The following is a 25,429-nucleotide window of genomic DNA, read 5'->3' as shown; positions in this document are numbered from 1 at the left end:
GGTGATAACTGTATGCCCGCCTAGCTGAGAAGCCTGTGGCTGGTCATCACACTGATAAAGATCTGATAATGTTCACCTACCAACCCAGGTGAAGCATGAGGTACTCTCTGGGCCAGAATTTGTGGCAGGCAAGCAGCAGCCAGTGCTTCAAGATCTCCAGACTGGGGGCGCCTGGGTGGCTTGGTTGGTTAAGCGTCCGACTTCGGCTCAGGTCATGATCTCATGGTCCGTGAGTTCAAGCCCCGCGTCGGGCTCTGTGCTGACAGCTCAGAGCCTGGAGCCTGCTTCCGATTCTGTGTCTCCCTCTCTCTCTGACCCTCCCCCATTCACTCTCTGTCTCCAAAATAAATAAACGTTAAAAAAAAAAATTAAAAAAAAAAAAAAAAAAAAGATCTCCAGACTGAAGCAAGTATAGGAGACAGACGCACATCCAGAGGGGTAGGCCAGGCCTCTCTGGATCCTCTAGGCTAGCGTCAGATATATGCTAGGGACTGGCTGGGTGGAGCCTGGCACCCCAGGGGTACCATGAGGATGGGCAGCCAGAGAAGTGCCGCAGAATGAATTGATTTGATAAATGGCCATTTATTACCCACACGAATTGGCTGAAACCAATTTCGGTCACATCAACCCCTGGTAAGTGCTGGGATATTGATTTGTGCAAAGTAATACAGTGAATTTATCAGTGTGATCCCCAGCTGCAGGGCTTCTAGCAAGGCTGGCGCACAGTTACCGCCTTACAAATGGAGGAGATAAAGCACCAACCCCATAGCTTAGGCCCCCATGGCCTCTCTGGTCTTCTAGGGTCACTGGAGCCAAAGCAAGGCCAGCCTACATACCACAAGCCAGAGCCTTGGCATTGAAAGTGAGGCTCTCCTTACAGAACCCAGAACTACTGTTGGTCATGGGAGGGGGAGGATGCCTACCCTGTTGAGCAGACCTCCTGGGATCTCAGAGACTCTACATCCCACCGTTCTCAGAAAAGCAACGAGCTGTCTATTCAGCATATCCAGGACTAGACTCCACTGCTTCCTCCAACTTGTCCACATCCTGTGCTCCTGTCTCAGTAAAGGCACCACTATTCACTTATCTCCTAAAATAAAAACTTAGATTATTCCTTGCCCCTCCTCCCTCTCCCTCACCCCTAACAGCCCATCAAATATCAGGTTATAGCATTTGCCTCTTAAACGGGTCTCAAAATTTACCCTCTCCCCTCCATTCCCAATACCACTGTCCTTGCTCAGGACCTCAGGATCTCCCATTCGAACCACATAGTGACCTCCTCCTTGGTCGCCCTGCCTCCTTTCCTTCCCCTATAACCACTTCTCCTACCCAGTTGGAGTGAGCTTTGTAAAATGTAAAAAATTCCCTGTTTAAAATCTTTGAGTGGCTCTTGCTGCCCTGACCAGTATACAAGGCCCACCCCTGCTGCTGCCCCACCTTCCTCTGCCATGCCTCCCCCAACCCAGCTGTGCATCACATACACCAGCTGCTTCTGCTTTCTGCATTTGTTGATGTTGCCCTCTCTGTTTGGAATTCCTTTTCTTCTGGCCCTTTCCCCAACCTAGCCCAGCCCTCCCTATCTCCCACATTCTGGCTGGTTTTTACTTAGCCTAACTCAGTTCAAAAGTAATAGACTGTACACTCCTGAGAGCAGAGATCATGCCTCAGTCGTTTTTGTTTTCGCAGTTCCTGGCACAGCTTTGAAGTAGATGTGTAGTGCAGTTTGTTGAATTAGTTTGGTTGGGCACCATGTCTGTCTCATGCTCTGAGGAGAGAAGAGAAGCTGTAAGCCTACCCTCTAGTAGCTCACAAGCATACTAGGAACATGAGTATATTGATAGTTAATAACAACACACATACGACTTGACCTTTGGCTCCTTGGGTGGATAGGCCATTCCCCAGCTCTGCTCTGGGTCAGCCTGCACACCTGGAAGCTTCCCTGCAGCTCCCTCTGACCAGGGGCTCATCCTCAACACCCATTGCTCTGTTCCCACTTGACTCTCCCCTCAGGAGACCTCTGCCAGCTTAAATGTTCTACCATGCTGGGGTCTGGCCCGAATTCAGAATCTCACCATTGGCTACGTGGCACACAGTGGACTATCTCGTGCTTCACTTCTCTTTTTGACAATCCAAAAATGTAATCACCCAAGCCCACCCTATACCTTTCTGGACCCCTCTTGGGGTCCTGTTTCTGAGCTGAGAAATATAATCAGGCCATCCCTGAGTCATGGTGTGGCAATGATTAATTTAGAAAACTGCTTGCAGTCCCACCTTCATGTCACACCACTTCACATGTTCTCGTTTTCTGGACCACCCTGGTCTGCTGAGGTACTCAAGACTATCTCCAGGCTATCTCCAGGAAGCCTTCCTTAGCCCTCCACCTGGACAGAGGGCCCATTCTTGGGGCTTCCCACGGACATCTTTTATCACTGCACTTAACAAAGGGCATCTATTTGATGTCTCCCTCCAAAGGTCAGGAACTACCTCTCCTTCAGCTTTTTCCCCAAGGTTGGGCACACAGGTGTATAAAAGATTGCTGAACTCAAGTGAATTAAGCCTGAGCCCATCTTCACACTTAGCCTCTCCTCAACACAGATTCTCAACCCGTCCTCTTTCTGGAAGGGTGATCCTTCTAGTGATTCCTACCCCAGTACACCCACGAGCGGGGGTTGGGGGGTTTCGCAAAAGCCAGTCTTTGCATTTTTTATGTGTTAACCACTCAGTAGCAATTGTTTGCCTTCAGAAACACTAATCCTTAGAGACTAAGAAAAGAACTGTTCTCAGGCACCTGGTTGGCTCAATCGGTCAGGTGTCCAACTTCGTCTCAGGTCATGATCTTGCAGTTTGTGAGTTCAAGCCCTGTGTCAAGCTCTGTGCTGACAGCTTGGAGCCTGGAGCCTGCTTCAGATTCTGTGTCTCCCTCTTTCTGTGCCCCTCCCCTGCTCGCACTGTGTTTCTCTCTTGTTATCTCTCTCTCAAAAATAAAAATAAGCATTAAAAATTTAAAAAAAAAAAAAAAAAGGAGAGAACTGTACTCTCATCACCCTCTCAGCCTGAGGCTCCAGTCAGTATCCACTCATCCAGCAAGTACTTCTTGAGCACTTGCTGTGCTCCTTGAACCTATAAGGTATAGACAGGAGATTGCTAATAGATGTGCAGGTGACTCAACCACAGGAGTCCCTCTTAAGGACTCGTTCCCATAGGAGATGCCACAAGCATGGGACAAACGTGTTCCAGGTTAGGCTAAAAAAACCTCCCACACTAGATCACTAGAACTGATCAGGAAGGAGGAGTCAGCCCACCCAGACTGCCCCAGAACCTTGAGCCGGACAGAGGCAGCTGTCTCCTGTTGTTTTAGTTTGGCATACGATGGTTCTTTCTGTCTGGAATGTTCCATCATACCCCTACTGCCTGGCAGTCCCCTCTCATCATTCTCGCCCAGATGCAAATGGCTCTTCCCGCACTTCTCCCAGTGTTCCCATTCCATTTGGAGCCCACAGTTGGCAGAGCAGCATTCACCTGAAAGGAACAGACCTTACTTTAGGTGTCTTTTTAGGTATCCCAGCACCTGGCTCAGAGCTTGTTTGCTGCACAAATGGAAAAGGCTCCCTGGAGAGGGGTTATGAAGAGAGAGGAAGCCTTATTCCCCCAAGGGTATTAGTAACCATTTGGAGCACTCTTGGGTCAGGCCTTACCCTTCTCGTTTGTAAAATGGAAGTTGAAGCATCTCTTTTTTCCTCCTTGTGATTTCAGAATGACCAAGAATTAATTCATGTAGTCAGCAATGTTATACCACCTTTGGGCTAGTCCCAAGGGTCCCTCAGGAAATGGAACTCCTAGCATCTGCTCCCACAGATTACACAGTCTGAGCAGGGAACACCCTCCTCCAGGAAGCAGGGCACAGGTGGATGAAACCCCTTACGCTGCCCCTTACTGAGCCCTAGTCTCCTCTTAAATGGAGACAATACCTACTTCTCAGGACTAGCATAAGGATGAAAAAGATATCTATAAAATGCCAAAGCTGGCGGCAGCTGCTTTGACTACTGTTATTTGTACTTTTCTGATTATCCTCTCTTACGGAGTGCCTTCATAACCCTAGACTCATTTCATCTACATGTGGGGCTGGCTTAGCATGTGTCTGACTATTCCCATTTTACAGATGAAGAAATAAGGCTCTACAGGAATAAGTGTTTTATTCAGATTCAGTCAGCTAGTAAGTGGCAGAGCCAGGACTCCAAACTAGGTCCTATAACTCCTACCATGTCTATTATACCACCCCATAGGTGAAAGTCGACCAGGGAATACAGACCCCGAGAGTTAATGGAGTAGATGTGGGGTGGTAGAGTTAATCAAAAAGGTTGTTGCATGTGAGTTTTAAGATGGTCCAGTGGTGGTGGGCATGGCCAGGAGAAGGCAGGCATTCTGCTAAGGGGAAGAACACAGCAAGGAGGCACTGCTGCTCGCCCAGCCTGTGGAGAGGCAGCCGGGCCTGTTGGAGCTCACAGAGATGGGACCGGCCAGGGAAAGGGCTCAGCTGCCCACTTGGGGACCCTGACACCATCTTAGCCCAGAGAGCAGTTGTCAGGAGACTGTTGGAGGACAGGAGCTCCTGAAGCCATGTATCAAAGGCTGAATGAGCCAGACTGGAAGACTACAGAAAAGACAGTTTTCTGGGCGAGGCTAGGGTGTGAGAAGGTGCTGTGGCCAGGAAGAGCCAACTTCTTTCTTCAAACTCTTGAAGCACCAGTTCAGGCTCCAGAGTCAGCCAGAACTTGGGGTAAAGCCCAGGGTCTTCATTTATTTACCTGTGTAACTTGAATAGGTTACCTAACTTCTTTGCACATATTTCCTCATCTATCAGAAGGGAATCAAGTTCCCTGCCCTGCCTGCTTTGTCATAATGAGGCTCAAATGAAGTTATGTCTATGCAAGTTGTTGATACACTGGAAAGTGCTAGCAGAGTAAGTTGCTGTTGCTGGTCCACAGTGAGAACATCGATACCTATGGCACATCTCAAGTGGCCCATCAGGGTCTCTGTCCCAGCCTCTGCCCCAGCCCAACAGGACCAGCCATGGTCATCAGCCACCCTGCCAACCACACACCCTGAGGCCTGCCTTCCTCAGTCTTTCCTAGCTGCTTCCGTTTTTCATTCTGTCGGACTCCATCTGCTTGGTCGTTTTTCTCTTCAGATATTATTAGAAATATCCAGAGTTGTAATTGTTTAATGGTTGGCATTTCGCCTGTTTCACAGGGGGACCAGATCAAGCCCACCCCAGATCCATGCCCTGGGTCTGGCAGAATTGGCCAGGGACAGCTGTGCAGTGGAGTCTGCCTGGCATTATAAAGAGCTCTCTCCCAGGTGCATTATTAGAAAAGAAGGGGAAAAGATGGCCCCAGGCATAATCCAATTCCACCTTCTCCATGGCGCTTTTGAACTGCATAGCCCAGCAATGTGCAACTCTCGGTGATCGGGAAGCTTTCCTGAAAGAGAAATCAAGATCAGAACCTCAGATTCATGACACCTGGAGGATCCCAAATTCCCCTAGGCCACCTGTCTAAGTGATGCCTGGGCACTTCTCTCTCCCCACAAAACCCCAAGAAGCCTGAACCCAGTTCATGCTCAGCTTCTTTTCAGCCTACGCTCTCAATTCACCCAACTTTTTAAAGAATGTGACTCCTTTCAGATGACCCCTGCCTCACCCCTGCCCCAAAACACATCCACACATCATGTTCACAGTCTAACCTTTGCCATCTTGTATCTCTGCGTCCCCCAAAGCCCCCACCCACAGGTTCTTATTTCTGTCAGGACACTGGGGACTCCCTCTCAGCCAGGCTTGGGCTGCCCCTTGTCATTCCCAGCCTTCAGGTATCTGTGAGGCCAGTGGATTCCCCTGAGAACCAAGCCTTCCATAGGGCTGGGTCAGCTAGTTTAGAGAAGCTAGACTTGAGTGTTTTCTCAGGCCCCCCTCATGATTCACAGAGAGCGTCTCCCAAGAGGTTGCACTTCCATCTGTTCCTGCTGAGGCCAGAACTAGAAAGTTCTTTAGGTAGCAACATTAGAGATTGAGTTGAGAAAGACCACAGCAAAGACCTGAAGTGCTATGGCAGGTATTTGAGACGGTAAGCTGATCCCACACACAACTACTCATGTTCATTCCTGTTTCTCCATCTGTGTCATGCCGGCCACCTTTGCCCCTTCGGATCCTTCCTGGCCTTCATGATCCCTTATTAGTCCTACTTCTTCTAGAAAGCCTTCCCTGATCTGTGTAGCTACTTCTTTGAAACCCAGCCACAGATTGTACCACACAGGATCTTTGTACCTCAGGACCAGCAGACACTTCCCTAAGACCATCAACTCTTTCTCAGTTGACTTGTTTTCCAGGCCTTGTCTTCTGACATATATCCCTTTGTTAATCTCCCCCTGACACTCTGAGCACCAGAGCATACATGTTGTTCCATCTGTAGACCAGCCCTACACAGTCCTCTGTCCCCTTCTATGTTCTGACTGCCACGTTCCCATTAATGCAGTCTGAATGGATACTTTTTAAAAGCAGCCATATGTGAGCAAAAAAAAAAGAAAACCTGTTTAGAGAGAGAAGTAACTCTACCATCTATACCAACTAGTAATAATCTACCAGTTATGTGACGTGACGATCAAATCTCTTTATCTCTGGCCTCAGTTTCCTGCTCAGTATAATGGAGTTAAGAATAATACTTTACTTCTCTTCTCAGGGTGTTTGTGTGGGTCTTGAGTAATAAAAAAATGTTGACAGTTTTTCTAGTTGTGCCTGGCAGATAGCTTGTCCAATAAATGGTTCTTTTTCTAATGGCTCTGCCTCATTCTGCCCCCTGCTCTTATACTTGAGTGATGCTTCTGGAGCCTGATTCTCCCACTCTGTAGTTGGACACTTAATTTCCTCACCTTGAATGCACAGCCTTTGATTATATACTTCCTCCTAAGGAGGGGAGGTCATGGGGTGCCTGGGTGGCTCAGTCGGTTGAGCGTCCGACTTCGGCTCAGGTCATGATCTCGCGGTCTGTGAGTTCCAGTCCCGCATCGGGCTCTGTGCTGACAACTCAGAGCCTGGAGCCTGTTTCGGATTCTGTGTCTCCCTCTCTCTCTGCCCCTCCCCTGCTCATGCTCTGTCTCTCTCTCTGTCAAAAATAAACATTGGAAAAAAAATTTTTTTCAATAAAAAATAAAGAGGGGAGGTCAGGTCTCACTCTGGCAGAGCTGAACTCCCAGGGAACTTGGGACATACCTGTCCCACTCCCGCACCATTTCTCCCTGATGGAGGTCGTGGTTAGTGACAGTGCCAACCATGTGGTCCACCCCTCTGTGCCCTGAGCTCCGCACTACCCTTGATTGGATTCCAGAAAGTACATTTGGCTATACTTCCAGACAGCAGACTAGGTCTTGGTTTCCCCAAGTGGGAAAGAGTCCAGAGCTCATACCCCAGATCCCTCAGGGCCTGCCATGGGCTTCTGTCTCTTGCATTTGCATAGGAGGCAGGCTCAGTCTCCCACCAGTCGTGAGTAGAAGTGGAACCAGCCCTCCGAGAGCTAAAGTTCCTCTCCAGTTCTCCTTCACCAGCCCCCTGCCCCCTTCACCTCCATTCACCATCCACCCGCCTTTCAGTTTCCCTGGCAACGCTGAGTGCTCATCCTGGAAAACTTTATCCGAAATCTGCTCTGGGCAGCTTTCCAAATCCATGCTAACCTGATTAGGTGTCTCTAGGGGCCTTGCCAGCTAATCAGATTAGGCAGCACTAATGGTAGTGAGGACTTTGAGTGGGCGCAGAGCAGTAAAACATATTGTATACTTAGTGATAATTATCCTGCCTTTTGTGTCATTGATTTATCTACCTCCCTCACTGTCCCCCCCGTCTTGTGTGTTTGGCCCTAGCGATCCGGAGGAAGGAGAATGGCTGGTACGATGAAGAACACCCTCTGGTCTTCCTCTTTTTGGGATCATCTGGAATAGGTAACTGGGAGCAGAACGGCAAGTAGGGAAGGAGTGCTGAGGGAGCCCCAGCTGCTGTGGGCCAGGGTCACACAGCCCACTTCTGAACTCCAGCTCTCAAAACAACTGCCTCCAAATTACAGAGCCAGAAAGAGGGTTGTCTGTCACATTAGGAACAGCTGGAATGATGCCCCTCCCTCCGGAAGCTGTGGTATAGGGCCTGATGCACCTGGAAAACCAGGCCCTTTGGGGTCTGTTAGCCCTGGTCCAGCCACTCTGCATCCCCAGAGGCTGCCCTTTGGGAACAGTTGAACCACCTCCACTGCCCAGCACACCAACCTTATTTATTAGTACAACTTGGGACATAACCTTCTAGCAAGCTAAAGAAAGCCCCTGGTGGCCAACACAGTGTGGGGTGCATAGCAAAATTGGTTTCAGTCAAATGGGTTTGGTATTTTTCCAGCCAGTTGGGCTGGATTATCTGAGACATTCTCACTCCCTCACTCTCCACCCTCACAGACCCCTGACCTGCACCACCACCTCCCACCATTGTCTTTTTGGGGAGTTTCATGCATTTGTTGTCTCTTCTTCCCCTCTCAGCATCTTCATGGGCCTAGCTCTCCCCCAGATGTAGATTACTGCCACCTCACCATGATACTGTAGAACTTGATTTCCTATACTAGACAGTGACTTCCAAAGGTTTGGCCATCATACCAAATGGCCCTTAGAGCCACCGCTTTGGTATTGCCATTGCTTCTTTATGTTACAAAGAAAGGCTGTGAAGCCAAGGAGAGGTATTCTTTATCCTCTCCCAGCCTCTGTTTGGCCTATGGCTCCAGGGCCTGGCTGGATGGCAAGACCATGAGTGTCCAAAGAGATGCAGTGCAGTGACCAGGAAGTCAGGGTGCTCCTGTCAGAGGCAAGGTTTGCACTGGGCTTCAAAGGATAAGTTGGCTCTGGATTATAAGTGTCAACCTCCCACTGTTAGGATGCTGCTATAGAGAAAAAGTCTCAGTCTCCAGCCACAGAAAAATCAAGATGCAACGCACTTTGATTCTGGTCTCAGCACCACCTCTAATTCTCCCAGTGACATTGGGAGAGCCACCGACCTTCTCTGAGCCTCAGTGTTCCCACCCATAAAATACATTATTTCCAGTGTCCATGCATTTCTAATACTCTTTCATTCCAGGAGATAGTCATCTGGTCCTAACCCAACACCTCTTCCTTCCGTCTTACTAGGAAAGACAGAGCTGGCCAAGCAAACAGCCAAGTATATGCACAAAGATGCCAAAAAGGTAAGGGCCAGGATCTGGGCCAGAGGTGCAGGCCATAGAAACCTCGCCATTACTGCTAGCCTCCAAAATTCTAGGCTCTCTGAATCTGTCAATAGTGAATCAAAAAGATGGGCCCTGACCCAGGAAGCAGGCCTCAGCTCTGGCCCCCAACTTGGCTACCAAATATTCCAGGAGTTTGGGCAAGTTATCCAATCTCCTTGTGCCTCCATTTATTAATCTATGAAATGGGCAAAATAATCCTTGCCCTGCCTGCTTCCTGGGGCATTTGGGAGAACCCACTGAGATTCATCCATACATTTTCAGGCATCTACTTTGGCCAGGTACTGTAATAGATTCTAATAACTCAGCATTTAGGACAGTTTCCCTTACCTGAGGAACTCAGGCCGAACAAGGAAACAGCTTTAGAAACATACCGTTACTGTCTAGTGCATCAAGGCCATGCTAGAGTCTTGGGGCCTATAGAAGAAAACAAGAATGAGAAGATGCCTTATTGCTTCTCTCCATTGTATATGAGCTTTTAAACATGATTTCTTATGCCCTAACCTGTGGTGTGGTCATAGTCCCCTTTGCCCCATGACTCAAAGCCCACGGACTCTTCATAGGAGAAGGCTGTCCCTGTCCCATATTTATTCAGACTCTGGCTTTCCAAGACCTGCTTAATTTGACTTTCTAGGCAGACTTAACCAACTGAGCCACCCAGGCACCCTCTAGGCAGACTGTAAATGTTTTCACGCAGAGAGAAACGTCCAAGAGATCCATCCTTGGAGATTGTAGAAACATTTCAACTAAAGCCAGACATTCTTCTTTCCACCAGTCTTTCCATTGTGGAAGCTAAAGTCCCCCTGCTCACCACCTGAGATTGTCCATGACCCCAGATGCCCTCGCCTAATTTCTATGGAAGACCTCTGCAGCTGAGGCAATGAGGAATTGCTCAGGCCTCTGCCAGCCAAACTGCCGCAGCAGCAGAGTCCTGGCCACCTTTCCTCCTGCTTCTGGCCTCACCACCCCTTTGCCACCTCCCTGAGGGCCTGGCACCACAGAAACAAGGTAGCTCAGGCTGTGTCCTGTTGAGCCACATCCCTGGCCCCCGTCTGCCTAATAACTGGCTAAAGGCTCCTAAGCCTTCCTGGCTCTGCCAGTAGCTGTGCTCTGCCTCAACCAAACCCAAAGCAGACCCACTTGACAGGCAGTAGGCAAGAAGCAGCACACAGCATGCTAACATACTGCAACCAAAATAGCATTTTTAAGACAATTCATCAGGTTGGCAGCGATTGAAACAATTAGCACTCTGGAAAGAGCCATAAACTAGCAGGACTATTAGGGAAGATACAGTTACGGGCAGGAACCACCTGATTAGGGATGAAGAATTCTGAGTGGTTTAATTTTAATACTGTCAGAAAGGTTAATATTTAATTACAAATTATAATCTCCTTATCCAAGCTGTCTTAATATGTCTTCATACACAGTGGAAGAAGGGAAAGCATGGTCTGATTTGCTGGTGTAGGAGGCAGGCGGGGCTTGCTAAGAGACTGATGATTCAAGTCATTTTTCAGTTGGAGCATCTGAATGAGGGGCAGACTGACACCAGTGTGGGGGCTCCTAGAAGCATGGTTATGGCATTCTGCGGTACACCGTCAGCCCTTGGAGGCAGTGGGCTGGGCAGTCAGGGCCCTGGAGCCAGCCATTCCTCAGTACAGGCTCCAGTTCTCCTTTCTCCTGACCTTAGGTGGGTTACTTAACCCCTCCAAGTTTGAGCTCTCTTGCCTCAAAGTGAAGCTGTCCAATCCTGTGTCTAAGATGGTTGTGAGCATGCAGTGAGGTAATATGAATCACAGTGAGCTCAGGCTCTGGCACATTTAAGTAAGTGCCTGATCCCTTGTCTCATGTTTATTCATCATCTGGTACTTTCTGCAGCACTACCCCATCAGCTGTCTTATTTGATCCTGCGATGCTAAATTAGATCCACTTTTCAGATGAGAAGACTGAGATCCTGCAACATGTAAGGGCTTGTCCAAGTTCATTTTGAGGGGAGGAGGTAAAATCAGAATCCAGTCTCTCATCTCTTCTCTCAATACAATTGTTCTCAGCTACAGTAGGAGACTAGATTGTAAACTTGTCAGTTTGTCCCCACGTCACATAGGGAGATGAGAGGCATGAGAAGCCCAGAACAACTGTCTCTGTATTTAATTTTCATTTTATTTATTTTGTTGTTTTTTAAGTAGGCCCCACACCCAATATGGGGCTTGAGCTCAAGATCCTAAGGTCAAGAGTCATATGCTGTACTGACTGAGCCAGCCAGGTGCCCCTAATTTTAAAATCCTAGGCGGTGCTTCCGTAAAACTCCTACTTGTACCAGCCCATGGGCCGGCTCACCTCAGAGTCTGTGTTTAGTAGAGACATTTTCTGGCCATATAACAGGCAAGTTTGAGACCTACCTTCAAAATCCGAGAGTCTTAAACTGTACCCAACACCAACAGGACCCAAGGAATGATTTATGGAAGTGTCATGTCATAAAAAGGGTAGAGTAGGGCTGACTAAATGAAATGCATGCTGGCCTGGGAGTTGGTGGCTTGAATTTAAATTCTGGCTTTGTGATCCTTAGTTTCCTCATTGGAAAAGGCCACTGGTACCTTTGGACCTGGTTGCCTCACAAGGTCTCATTTGTACAATTTTATAATTTCTTTATTGGAATCAAGGGTAGTCCACCTGCCTGGGTTCAAACCCCAATTCTAAGCTACTCTGGAGTTTGCTGGGATCTCTGTTTACATCAGTTTTCTCATCTATAAAATGGGTCCAATAATGGTGCCTATCTCATTAGATTATTGTGAAAGTTAATTGAGATAATAATGTAAAATGCTAGACACCATCATTATCATGTAGTAATCAATCAGTACATGTTGGATATTACTGTCATAATTGTTGCCTCACTTCATCCTAAACTAAGATCATGTGAAACCAAAAGTATTCAAGCCAAGAAACTCAAGCCCTGAAACTTGTTCAAAGTTACTTTGCAAATCAGTAGAACTAGGATGAGAACCCACATTATTTGACATAAGTGAGCAGTAGAGCCTATACTTCTGGATCCTGGGACAATTGACATCGGCACAAAGCTCAGGATTCTTCAGATGAAGACTGCCAAGAGCCCTGCTGATTGACAGAGCAGGAAATAGGAGGCAGTAGAGTTTAGTGGCTAAGAGCACAGACTTGGAGCTAAATTGTCAAACCTGAGTGACCTTGGTCAAGTTACATTAATCTGTGATTCAGTCTTCTCTTCTGAAAAGTGGGGATGATAAGAATACTTACCTTACAGACTTGTACATGTTCTGAGCCCTGTAGAGCAGCTGGCTTAGAACATTGCCAGGTACTTAGCACACAGTGACTGTCAGCTATTATCATTAGATACCCATCTCGTGGGTTCCAATGCTTTGCTCCCTCTGGGAAACACTCCCGGCTTCTTCATGTCTGTCCTCCCATTCTTCCTCAAGTCTGTGTTTCTCTTGGCTGAGCTGCCTGGGACCCTCTGAAAATGTTTTCTGGCTAATGCCCCATGTTCTCAGATAGCAGTGGTCACCTCCACATTGCCTTACTACTTCTCCAGTCCTCCTCTACCTCTTGGGTTAGGTCTCTCCTCAGGCCCCTGGTGAGCCAGGGAGAGGAAACAGGGCCTGTGTTACATAGGAAGAAGCTGCAGTTCAAAAAGGGGGAGGGGGGCAGCATGCCCAGTGCCACACGGACAGTGGCCAAACTGGGACTGGAAACCAAGGCCCTGCAAAGGCTCTTCTGCCGCCCTCTACCTCTGGTACAGAGTGAACAGAACAGAGAAAAACTACGTCACCGAGTGAATTTCTGACCGGCAGCTGAGCTAGAATGTGGCCTGGATTTCAGACATAAATAGCTACCTCCCTCTAGGCTCCTGGCACCCTGTCATCTCCAGCCCTCGGAAGAAGCATATTCAGTGAGTGCACTTTCTAAGGTGGAAGCATGTGCCACTAGGAGAGGAACCTGGGACACCCAGGCTGTGAGTAGAGAGACAGGCTACCTGTGAATGCCCTTTTCACTCCCTAAATCCCTAAATTCATTGTGAAAAGGAGTGGATACTCTGCCTGTGTTAACTCACAGATCCCATACTATACACATACACACACACATCCGCTCCCTCTGAGGCTAATCATAGTTGAACCTCACCCCAGAGGTTCCCTGCAGATCACTCCTAGGCCCAGTGGTGGAGAGAGAGGGGCTGTAAGCTGCCATATGGATAGCTGTTAAATAAATTAAAAGATTTCTTAGCATAAAAGAAAACTAAAACAAAGGGGCATGTCCCTATAAAGACCTGCACAGCTGAGGGCACCATGGAGCTGTCTGGGTATTTATTGTACCCTTCCTTCTCATCATGGTCCACGTTGATGGTGACCGAATTTGTCCATGTATGTCTGCCCCCACTTGAGGTGTTCTCCTTGAGGACGGAGACCAAGACTTGTTCACAGCTGTAGCTCTAGTGCCCAGCACACACAAGATGCCCTCAGGAAATGTGGGATGGGTGGGAAGGTGGGTGATACGGTAATCAGACCAGTAGAAGCCTGAAAAAAGAGACATTCTGAGCCAGATTTAGAAGGGCAGGGACACGACTTAGGTTTATTAAGGTAGCGAATGGGGTGGGGTGGGGATCATGTGGGGGAGGAGTGAACAGAAACCCACTATGGTGAGAATGGGGTAGAAGATCTTGGTTGGTGTGGTCTGAAACCCTAGGGCCTATTTGAGCAGCTCTCCTCCTTAACCCTTCCCTCTACCTTCCTGCCTCCAAATGGACTCCTGCTTGTTTCCACACAGGGCTTCATCAGGCTGGACATGTCTGAGTTCCAGGAGCGGCATGAGGTGAGTGAGAGTCCTTGGTAAAATGTGGTTTGGTGGATCTGTCAATCAACATGATTCTGCCTTGGGATTTGTCCTTTGGGGGCATATGTGTGCAGCAGGATCACTGATCTGTTTTGTATCGGACTTGCTCTGAAAAACAAGCATAAAGAAGATCTGTCTGCTCTCTCATTATAGCAGGATTCCTGCCACCCCAGGAGAAAGCCTGACTGTCCCTGTTGACACATGCAGTCTTTTTTTTTTAAGTTTATGTATTTATTTTGAGAGAGAGTGTACAAGAGTACATGTGCACACGCACACAGAGGAGAGTCAGAGAGAGGTGGGGGAGAGAATCCCAAGCGGGCTCCATGCTGTCAGCATGGATCCCAAGGTGGGGCTCAGACTTACAAATTGTGAGATCATGACCTGAGCCGAAAATCAAGAGTCAAGACGCTTAACCAACTGAGTCACCCAGGTGCCTCTTGACACAGGCAGTCTTAATGAATAAAGCCATTTTCCTGTGTGTGCCCATATCGGAAACTAAAAGCATAGAAAGGCTTTTTCAATATGTTTCCTTCCTTCCTCCAGGTGGCCAAGTTTATCGGGTCCCCACCAGGCTACATTGGCCACGAAGAAGGTGGCCAGCTGACCAAGAAGCTGAAACAGTGTCCCAATGCTGTGGTGCTCTTCGATGAAGTGGACAAGGCCCATCCAGATGTGCTTACTATCATGCTGCAGCTGTTTGATGAGGTGAAAGTGACTTTGGGCTGGGATGGAGGAGGGGACCCCAAAAGTATGGGGTGCTGTGAATCAAGAATCAAGGGCCCAGAGGCTTGTCTGATCCCTTCACTTGCCACTTTGCCCCCATGTGTATTCAGTCACTTAGCAAAGGATGCTTTGCCCCCTTTCTGGACCAGGGCCTGGGCTGGGCACTTGAGGACAGACCAGTAGTACTACCCAAGGATTGACATTTTCTGGCTGCCCAGACTGCCTTCTAGAGAGACATGGAGCAGAGGTACCAAGACAGAGAGACATGAATTTTTAGTTCCAGCTCTGCTCCATCTCTAGGCATCAGGGACCTCATGTGACAAAGAAGGAGGCTGTATCCAAGATAAGCTCCAAGAACCTTTCTGGCTTGTGAAGCCCTTTTCTTCCAAGGAGTTCCAGGCTCACCACAAATTAGATAACCTCCTTCTGGTAGGGTAAGCTCTAAATAAGAACTCTGCTTTTCAGTACATTCTGTGTACTAGGCTTGTGCTAACAACGTCACCGCTAATCATCACAATAGCCAGGCAGTGAAAGCTGTCTCATTTTTTATTTATTTATTATTTTTTCTAATTAAAAAAAATTATTTTTAACATTTATTATTGAGAAACAGAGAGAGACAGAGCATGAGCATGAGAGGGGCAGAGAGAAGGGAAGGCGTAGAATCTGAAGTAGGCTCCAGGCTCCGAGCTGTCAGCACAGAGCCCGACGCGGGGCTTAAACTTATGGACCATGAGATCATGACCTGAGCCGAAGTCAGACACCCAACCAACTGAGCCACCCAGGCACCCCAGCTGTCTCATTTTTTAGAGAAAAAGAAACTGAAGTTCAGAGAGGTTATAAATGACTTGCCTGAGGCCATGGAGCTATTATACAGAGGATCCAGGTTTGGGCCACAGATACATTTGATTCCAGAGCCCCAGTTCTCCTACTCTGTGCCATTCCTTACCTCAAGCAGGGAAGGGAGAGCTTATCATAGGAGGATTGGATCTCTTCCTTTAGAGGCCGGGCAGAACTGAGCATGAGGCTTCTCCTCTGCTCCCAAGCCGGGGCTATATTAACCATTATATGTCCAGATGGAGTCCAGCCCACTTTTCCACTTAGTCCCTTCCAGCTCTGGGACAGCAAGGAGGGGTTTTGCTTCCCATGTCGCAAGTGTACTTGATGAGGTGTGGGAAAGGACTCCTCATGGACCAAATAGCACACCAGGTGCCAAACCAAGAAGACCCAGATCCAGATATCCCCATAGCTGCCCATCACCTTCCCCACATGGCCCAGTATCCTTGTCCCTGCCCTAGTTTCATTGCTGTCTTCCTAGCCCCCCAGCTCTTCCCTGTCCCCAGACCACCCACTGAGGAATAAAGGCCGGTCCTTCAAAAGTCATATATTAGTTACCCACATCTGTGCTGTAAGATCTCCCACTTTATTCTAGTCTCTTGATGAGATTCAAGTACACAGCTATGGACTAGACCCAGACCTTCTCTCTGGGAGCTCCCTGCCTAGGTAGATAAGTGGAAAGGAGACATGATAATAGTTGAAATTTTTGACTTTATGTACCAGGCACTGGTCTAAAACAGTTACTTGTATCAATTCATGTGATCCTCCCAACATCCCTATGAAGATAGTTCTTATTACTGCCTCTGTGTAAGATATGGAAACTGAAGTAAAGTGAGATAAGTAATTTGCCCATGGTCATACAGCTGGGAAGAGAGAATCCAAGGTTGGAACCGAGGCAGTCCAGTTCAGAGCCTACAGCTTCACTAAGAACTACCATGCAGGTAGGACCAGAAGAGAGAGGTAGATCTGCAGTGAAGCATTCACAGGAAGGGAGGGCCCAGCTCAGGGAGCGTGAGCACAACAGTTTCTGACATCCCTGGAGAGGTACCTCTGATGACTACCTTGGCCCAGAAAGAGGGAAGGCAGCTGCTGACTGAAATACAACCAGCACCACCTAGAACTTGTTACCGCCTCCATATATAAGCCCTGTCCACCCATTCCCTGCTACTGTCACTCCATTGACTACCTTTTGGGAGTTGGTAATAATCCCTTCCTACAGCCCCCACCAGCCTACTGTCATTCCTGAAATTTATATCCTTGATTCCATTGACCAAAGCTGTCATCCAAGATTACTTAGCCAGAGTTATGCTTATAGGCTCCTTGTGGACAGGGACTTTATCTTAGTCCAACCATTCCCAGAGCCCACAAAGTCAGGGGAAATGCTCTGTTAAGTAACTTAATTCAACAGGAATATAGTATACCTTTCAAGGATAAATCAGGAGGTTCTAGGCGAACGAGCGGAGAAGGGCTGGCAGCAGACAGCTACTGTGCCGAAGCATGGGGGCGCGAGGCCGTCTGGCCTGTCCAGGGAACTGCAGCTGCTCAGCACTGCTCGGCTACAGAAGGGAAGTGAGAACAGAACAGTGGAGGTGAGTGGGTAAGTTGTCAGGGACCAGTTACAATCCCAGGAGATGAAGTATGGGTTTACTTGTTAGATTGTAAGGAGCTTTTAAAGACTTTAAGCAAGAAAGAAACATGGCCAGGTTCTTACTTTATAAAGATCTGTCTTCCTAGCCTGAGAGAAGGCATTGGTGAGAGAATGGACTGGAAGGCAGAGGGGGAGCAGCAAGGAGGCTGTTGAAGCCTCCGGGGTAGAGCTGAGGATGCCTTCTCTAAAGCAGAGCCACAGGCTAGCCAGAACTCCCAGAAGGCTGACTATGCAGGGCTCAGTGATTTGATTGAATTTGAGGGGAGACAGAGGGGTCAGGCATGGCCAGCTGCAGGGTTTCTGGCCTGGGTGACAAGACAGCCGCTACTGCCATTGACTGAGGCAGGGAACACAGGAGGATGAGCAGCAGATTGGCGAGGAAGGTGAGTTGCTGAGGTTTGAAATCACTGAAAATGAGATGCCTGAGGGACGACGACCAGATGGAGGTGTCCCGAGAGGCCAGTCATCAGTTGGAGAGATCTAGAGCATAGTACAATTCTGGACTGGAAGCAGAGATTCAGGAATGCATCAGCACGGACAGGGTAATGGAAGCCACAGGAAGGGATGAGATCTCTCAACTAGGGGGTGTGTAGTATGCAGAGAAGAAAAGGCTAACCCAGAGCCTTGTGACCTATCAGGAAAGTCAGAGGGAATGTGGTTCAGGTGGGGCAGAGGGGACACAGGATGCACAGTGTCTGCCTTGGTGTTCATGAATGAGTAGGGCAGACTGGCAGCAAAAAGCATTTTAGCCCACTGTGGTGCATGCTGAGCTAGAATAAGGTTACAGTTGTCGGGAGTTGTGGGGGCATATGCTCCAGTCTGGGGGCATGAAGGAAGCACCCTCATTCTCACCTAGCCCAGTTCTCACAAGCCTGGATCCAGAGAAGCAGGAGCCCTAATGCTCTCACCAAAACACCAAGCAGGACTATGACCCCAGAGCCTGTAGCACAGGGAAGAAGTCCCAAGAAGAGACTGGCCCCTGAGAAGCCCAACCTGCTCTTCCCTTCAAGGATGGAAGCAGTGGGAAAGCAACCCCTATAACCCAGGGTAGCATTCACACCCACCCAGTCACTGCTGGGAGGTGTGCCAGTGACAACTCCCTCTTTGGGACACATCCTATTGCCAAAGACTCTGAGGAAGAGAAGACATGAACACTGAAAGTCATCCTTTGGGTCAGTCTTACCCTGCACCTGTTCCCGTCACCCCTCTAGGACCCATCCACAGGCCCAGTTAGAAGCAGCGCTTTGATCCTGGAATGAAATTGCTGTTGGTTATTGCTCTAGCCAGTATAGCAGCATGTGTACTCAGTCCTTGGGGTTGAGCTCTGTGAACAGTGTCCTATGCGCACATTTGGACACATCTCATACACACACACACACACGCACACACACGCACAGAACAGGTCTTCAAAACTACAATTGCCCCCGGGTACCTGGGTGGCTCAGTTGGCTGAGCATCTGACTTCGGCTCAGGTTATGATCTCATGGTTCGTGAATTCAAGCCCCGCGTCAGGCTCTGCGCTGACAGCTCAGAACCTGGAGCCCGCTTCAGATTCTATGTCTCCCTCTCTCTCTCTGCCCCTCCCCTGCTTGCACTCCGTCTCTGTCTCTCTCAAAAGTAAGTAAACGTTAAAAAAGGAAAAAAAGAATTGCCCCCAGGTAGATTCTGTTGATCTATAACTCACAGATAGGGAAGCTAATGGCAAAAGCTAAAGATTATCTGCTTCCACCCTTGCTTTCCCTTCTTCCCACCCAAGGCAGGGACAAGAAAGTGATTAGGACTTGAGCTGCACATCTATTCTAAATAGACCCCCTTGGAACTAACACTTTCTGAGAGGCCTGTGTCAAAGACCCATATAAAGCAAGGCTAACAAGCACCAGATACCATGCCCAGCATGGAGTAGGTGCTAGGTTAATGCACATTTCTTCCCCTTTAGCCCCTGAGGGCTAGGGCTAGTCTGCCGTTGCTTTGGCTTTAGAAGCAAGGGCTGACCCTGAGTCAGGTTCATACCACCAGGGAATGGGAATTGTTAAAGGAGGACTAGTTACCATCTGAGCCTGGGGCAGGCAGGAGCTGACAGGTTGAGGTCAATGACCTGTCCCCAGAGCCATGGTCTCTGGCCTGGCATGAGCTTGTGCTTTGTGGGAAGAGTGTGGGAGCACATGGGAAGCACTAAACAGGAGACCTGCAGTGGATGTGGAAGTGCCCCATCGGTGTCCACTGTTGTTATTCCCATCAGTTCTGCTCAGTGAGGCCCTGACCATTGCTTTTGTCATAAATGACTATAGAGTGCTGTTGTTGTACAGTCATAGCCTTGATGTTTGCTGAGTAGGTGGAGCTTCTTGCCCTTGAACTGAGTGGCCCCAGACAACTATACTTTCTTCGTTGTTCTGTCCCTTCTACTGTAGCTTCTTGTATCTTTTCTCGGTGCATCTGTCTCCTGTATAGATGGTTTCATCTGTGTCACTTCAGAAAGAGCTAAAGATTCCAAGGAAACTTCCCACATTGGCTAAAGAGGAGCCTTGTTTTCTCTTCCTCTCTGTCAGGCAAAAGGATGGCTTTAAAGATGGAGAGATTTGGGGACTCAGTCAGTTAAGCATCTGACTTTGGCTCAGGTCGTGATCTCACTGTTTGTGAGTTTGAGCCCCGCATCAGGCTCTGTGCTGATAGCTCAGAGCCTGAAGACTGCTTTGGTTTCTGTGTCTCCCTCTCTCTCTGCCCCTCCCCTGCTTGCACTGTCTGTCTGTCTGTCTGTCTCTCTCTCTCTCTCTCTCAAAAACCAATAAACATTAAAAAATTTAAAAAATAAATAAAGATGCAGAGATTATACTGGTTTCAGTTCATGTCATTCATTTTGATACAGCAAATGTGTATTGTCTGCTGTCATAATAACAGTTCAGGACATTTGCATAGTTTGGTTAACTAAGGGTTTTTAACCAACATGACCATATTAGTCTTCACAGTGGCCCTATAAAATACCCTCCTCTGAACTCCTACAGTGACCTTATACCACTTAACTCACTGAATTGTCATTGCTGGTTTCTTGAGTGGCATTCCTTCTCTTAAGGAGGACAATGTCAAAGGTGCGGTGAGCCTCAAGCCTGGCCCGGACTGGGCTGCCAAGGAAGTGTGTTGGATAAATGCATGTTTAATCAAGCTGACTTCCAGGGTGCCAGAGATGAATCAAGGGCCCTTATTGATGACAAACAGAGGTGCAATATTGCCTGAAGTCACTCTCAACAGGTGGAGTGGTTGCAGCCCAGGGCAGTGAGCACTGCAGCCTAGGTGTGAGAATAGTGTTCAGAGAACTGGGAGGAAAGAGCAGCTGAGGGTTCTAGAGAGAACTTCTGGAAGAGGTAGTCAGGCTTAACCCTCCATGAACATGGAGTCACTGTTCTTTCCCAGGGCCGGCTGACGGATGGAAAAGGGAAGACCATCGACTGCAAGGATGCCATCTTCATCATGACCTCCAATGTGGCCAGTGATGAGATCGCACAGCATGCCCTGCAGCTGCGGCAGGAGGCTTTGGAAATGAGCCATAACCGTCTTGCTGAAAACCTTGGTATGGCACACAGCCTGAGCTGTCTGGGCAGTTGAGCAGGTGCCCAGACCACCAGCACATCTCTTCCCCAGGAGGTGGAGGATGACATCAAGCAGGAGGCCACATCTGTCATCTTTCTATTTGGAAGTGAACCCTTCAACCCCTCTTCCAAGTCAGAACTCAAGTCTTGTCCTGACTCTTCTCCCCCTCTGTTCCTTCCTCACACAACTCCTACCCTAAGGAATCCTGAGCTTTGGATTTGTAGCACATAGAGATGGAAGGGCCTCAGGAAGTGCCCAGTTCTAACCCTCTCAATATTCAGGTGGAGAGCAGGCCAAGGCGTAGAGAGCCTGAGACCCTGACCAGGATCACACAGACCATCAGGGGCAGCACCAGATCTCTTTTCATAAATGGGGCCATGAAGCAGGCACAGTTCCCAAAGCTCCCTAGGTGTGGGGAGTAGGCAATTTATGATTCTTTTTCCACAGGGGATGTCCAGATTAATGACAAGATTACCATCTCAAAGAACTTCAAGGAGAATGTGATTCGCCCCATCCTGAAAGTAAGAGGTCTTTGTCCTTCCTATTGGAGTCTTGGGTGGGAAGATCCCCCTTAGCCATCTCTCTGTCTTCCCCTTTGGGGTCCAGTAATTCCCTTTACCCCTTCTGGGTCACAGAGCTCACCCCACCCCTAACCTGGCCCTACAGGCTCACTTCCGGAGGGACGAGTTTCTAGGACGAATCAATGAGATTGTCTATTTCCTTCCCTTCTGCCACTCGGAGCTCATCCAACTTGTCAACAAGGAACTGAACTTCTGGGCCAAGAGAGTAAGAATAGGAACTGCCTATGGGTGGGGATGGGTCATCTGCCTGTTGGAAATTGGGGAACACTGGGTTGGGAGCACCCCCTTCCTAGAGGCTTGGAGAACAGTGGTGTGGGTCAGTGGCCTCAGGGGCACACAGTCATTCACAGGCCCAGGCCTCAGGCCAGAGTGGTGAGAGATGGAAAGCACTGGGCCACATGCAGGCACACTCCTATCTGACCTGTCTCAGGCCAAGCAAAGGCACAATATCACGCTGCTCTGGGACCGCGAGGTGGCAGACGTATTGGTCGACGGCTACAATGTGCACTATGGCGCCCGCTCCATCAAGCATGAGGTGAGCACTTACTTAGAGAAGTAAGGCACTTCTACACTTCCCACCCCAGGGCCCCCAGACCCAGCCCCTGGGCTCCCAACCTGGAATAGTTCATACCCAGAGCAGATGCCCCTTCAGAACCAAAACCAGAAGATGATCAAGTAAAACCCCTGTCCTGAAGGATAACCGAGGATGAATCCCTGCTAGGAGTGAGGAACTGAGCTGGGAACCTCAGAAACTGACACCCCTGAGTCTTTAGCATAGTCCTTTAAACTGTGTGTTTTTAGCCCCACTCTGCAGAGGGAAACTGAAGCTCAGAGGTTTCTGACTTGCCCTAGCAGTAAGTGATGGAGCCTGGGCTCCAGGCTCAGGCCACATGCTAGCCCAGGCCACAGCGGTGACGACCACTTCACCTGTCACCTGCAGGTAGAACGCCGTGTGGTGAACCAGCTGGCAGCCGCCTATGAACAGGATCTGCTGCCAGGGGGCTGTACTCTGCGTATCACTGTGGAGGACTCAGACAAGCAGCTGCTCAAGAGCCCTGAACTGCCCTCACCTCAGGCTGAGAAGCGTCCACCCAAGCTGCGGCTAGAGATCATCGACAAGGACAGCAAGACCCACAAACTGGACATCCGGGCACCGCTACACCCTGAGAAGATGTGCCACAGCCTCTAGCTTCTACTTACCTACCTATACATGCCCTCAACATCCAATAAAGGCCCCTTGGCTGTGGCATGGCAACCGCCCTATCTTCCCCTCATGCCCTTTACCTCGTCTCCACCTAGCCTAAGGCCTGTTTACCTCCACAGCCGCAGGAAGACCCCTCCTGAGCCTCAAAATCAAAAATAGGGGTTTTGCCCTCTCCTGGACCATTTGTTATGGGCCCAAAATTTGCTAACAGGTCCCCAGGAGAGGGGCTGTCTTCCCACCCTCTTCAGAGCAGGGAGGAGAAGGAGGTCCCTTTTCTCTATCCTTCAGCATGATCCCCATGGCCTGTATACTCTCTGGAACTTTATCACGGTCCGAGGAAGCTCAGAAGTTTGACAGCTAAGAACAGATCTGGCTCAGGAAAGACAGGGACCAGGCTGTGACCTGTCTGCCACCCTCTGCTGGCCCTCATGCAACTGAGTCCCCATAATGTCTGCACAGATTGTAGAGAAAGAATGCAGAGGCCCAGGCACAGAGGTTGTACAGTGTAGGCTTAGGCTACCTCTTTCCCATGCCCTAAAATTCCAACGAGAAGGGACCCATAGAATCCTTCCCTACTCCACTGCCATGTGGTAGCTACTCCCCCTCCCCACACATTCTGGTGTCAGGCCAGACCATGTTTCTCCAGCTTTGGAACTAAACCAGGATAAGGCACCTCTAGGAGGAAGGCTGACTGGGTCACTACCCTGCTCTGCTCTGGAACTGGACAACAGTACCAAATGACCAAGCAAGCTCAGCTCTATGGGACCTCTTTCAGGAGACTAACACAGACATTGGGGAGCTGTAGGGAGAGAGAGAATGAAGTCAGTCCTGTGCCCAAGTGGCCATGACGTCTGTAGCAGCTCTGTCTATCCTGCTGTCCCAACTAAGTCTGGAATGAATAGCTTCCCCATGCAGTCTCCTTCTTTGTCACTAAGCAGAGGGGCTGCACACCATCCCCCAAGGGCATTCCACAAACCAGCCACATTTCAACCCCAGCTTAGCAGGGCACAGCAAGGCCTGGTGCATCCTTGGGCTCCATCGACTGTAGCCACCATTGATGACCACTCCATCGTCCTGCGGGGCCATTTTAGAACTCTCCTTTTGTGTTAGCTGATCTCTTTCAGGAAGCAGAAAATGGGGGCAGGTGATGGAGGAATGCCATGACAGTATGGTGGGTATGAAGCAGACAGAAGCTAAGACATGGGCTCCAGCAGATGCTCCAGTAATCACTGTCCAGCCCCTCAAGGAGCTGCCTGCTGTTCCCTACCTCAGTGACTGCTGTTCTTTTTATTATTACTACTACTGCTACACCTTCTTGTTTTGAAATAAGTTTAGACTTATGTTGCAAAAATGGTAGAGTCCCGTATACCCTTCGCCTCACTTCTCGTAATAGTAACATCTTAAAAACTGTAGTATAGTTATTAAAAGCAGGAAATTAACATTGATGCAGTACTAACTACTCTGTAGACATTCAGATTTTGCGAGGTTTCCCGCTGATGCCCTTTTTCTGACCCAAAGTCCAATCCAGGATCCCATGTTACATTTTGTGGGGGTTTTTGTCTTGTTTTGTTTTTCTGTTTTTAATTGTTTTAATGTTTGTTTATTTTTGAGAGAGAGAGAGAGAGCACAAGCGGGGGAGGGGCAGAGAGAGAGGGAGACACAGAATCCGAAGCAGGCTCCAGGCTCTGAGCTGCCAGCACAGAGCCCGATGCAGGGCTCGAACCCAGGAACAGTGAGATCAAGACCTGAGCCGAAGTCGGATGCTTGACCAACTGAGCCACCCAGGTGCCCCTGTTTGTTTTGTTTCCAAAGTTGGTCTATTTTGAGAGCGAGAGTGCTGCATGCACAAACGTGCATATGGGGGAGGGGGAGGGTGACAACCCAAGCAGGCTCCGCACTGTCAGCGTAGAGCCAATGCAGAGCTCAGCTTCACAAACTGTGAGATACGACCTGAGCTGAAATCAAGAGTCAGATGCTTAACCAACTGAGCCACCCAGGTGCCGCCCCCCTTTTTTGTCCATGTTACATTTGTTGTCCTGTTTCCTTCATCTCCTTCACCCTGTGACAATGCCTCCATTTTTCTTTGCCTTTCATGACCTTGACACTTTTGAAATGTCCAGGCCAGTTGTTTTGTAGAATGTTCCTCAATTTGATTTGTCTTCTGTTTTCATGTGATTAGATTGAGGGTTTGCATTTTTGACAAAACTACCCCAGAACTGATGATGTGCCCCTCTAGTGCCTCGTAGCAGGTGGTGATGTTACTTCTGATCACATGGCTGAGGTGGTGTGTACCAGGTTTCTCCACTGTAAAATTACTAATTTCCCCTTGGAAATTAGTAACAATCTTGTGGGGAGATACTTTGAAGGTGTGTCAATGTCTTATTTATTCTTAGACTTTTTGCCCACTAATTTTAGCATCCAAAAACCAAGTGGCTTTTGTTTACAAGTATTAATGCTGTGTTGACCTAATGATGACTTTCTGTTTACTTATTTTATCTGTATTAGTTGGTATTCTACTGTGGGGAAGAGCTATCTCCTTTCCCCCATATATTTATCCAGTAATTTATATCAGTATAAACTAATGGATATTTGTTTTATTCTATGGGTTATAATCTAATACTAAAATAGTTCATTTGTTGCTCATACTGGCCCAGATTTGGCCATCAGGAACTCTCTCAAGTTGGCTTCTGTGTTGTTTCAGCATTGT

General features: G+C 48.7%; 1 protein-coding gene across 2 annotated transcripts in view; it reads left to right on the top strand.

Annotated features, from left to right (window-relative positions):
- CLPB (caseinolytic mitochondrial matrix peptidase chaperone subunit B) overlaps positions 1-22,773 on the top strand; it is a 142,232-nt gene extending 119,459 nt beyond the window's left edge. For both annotated transcript variants that reach the window (XM_019449704.2, XM_019449705.2), the window contains 9 exons: positions 7,906-7,983; positions 9,202-9,257; positions 14,085-14,129; positions 14,694-14,855; positions 20,761-20,917; positions 21,385-21,458; positions 21,604-21,723; positions 21,949-22,053; positions 22,459-22,773. In XM_019449704.2, coding sequence (XP_019305249.1) covers positions 7,906-7,983; positions 9,202-9,257; positions 14,085-14,129; positions 14,694-14,855; positions 20,761-20,917; positions 21,385-21,458; positions 21,604-21,723; positions 21,949-22,053; positions 22,459-22,707 — 1,046 coding nt within the window. In that variant the 3' untranslated portion in view covers positions 22,708-22,773. The remainder of the gene's footprint in view (positions 1-7,905; positions 7,984-9,201; positions 9,258-14,084; positions 14,130-14,693; positions 14,856-20,760; positions 20,918-21,384; positions 21,459-21,603; positions 21,724-21,948; positions 22,054-22,458) is intronic.
- The last annotated feature ends 2,656 nt before the right edge of the window (positions 22,774-25,429 follow it).

This window comes from Panthera pardus, unplaced genomic scaffold (assembly GCF_024362965.1).
Source record: "Panthera pardus isolate Hobbes unplaced genomic scaffold, ASM2436296v1 HiC_scaffold_12, whole genome shotgun sequence".
Taxonomy (NCBI): domain Eukaryota; kingdom Metazoa; phylum Chordata; class Mammalia; order Carnivora; family Felidae; genus Panthera; species Panthera pardus.
This window is presented reverse-complemented; position numbering and strand designations above follow the sequence as displayed.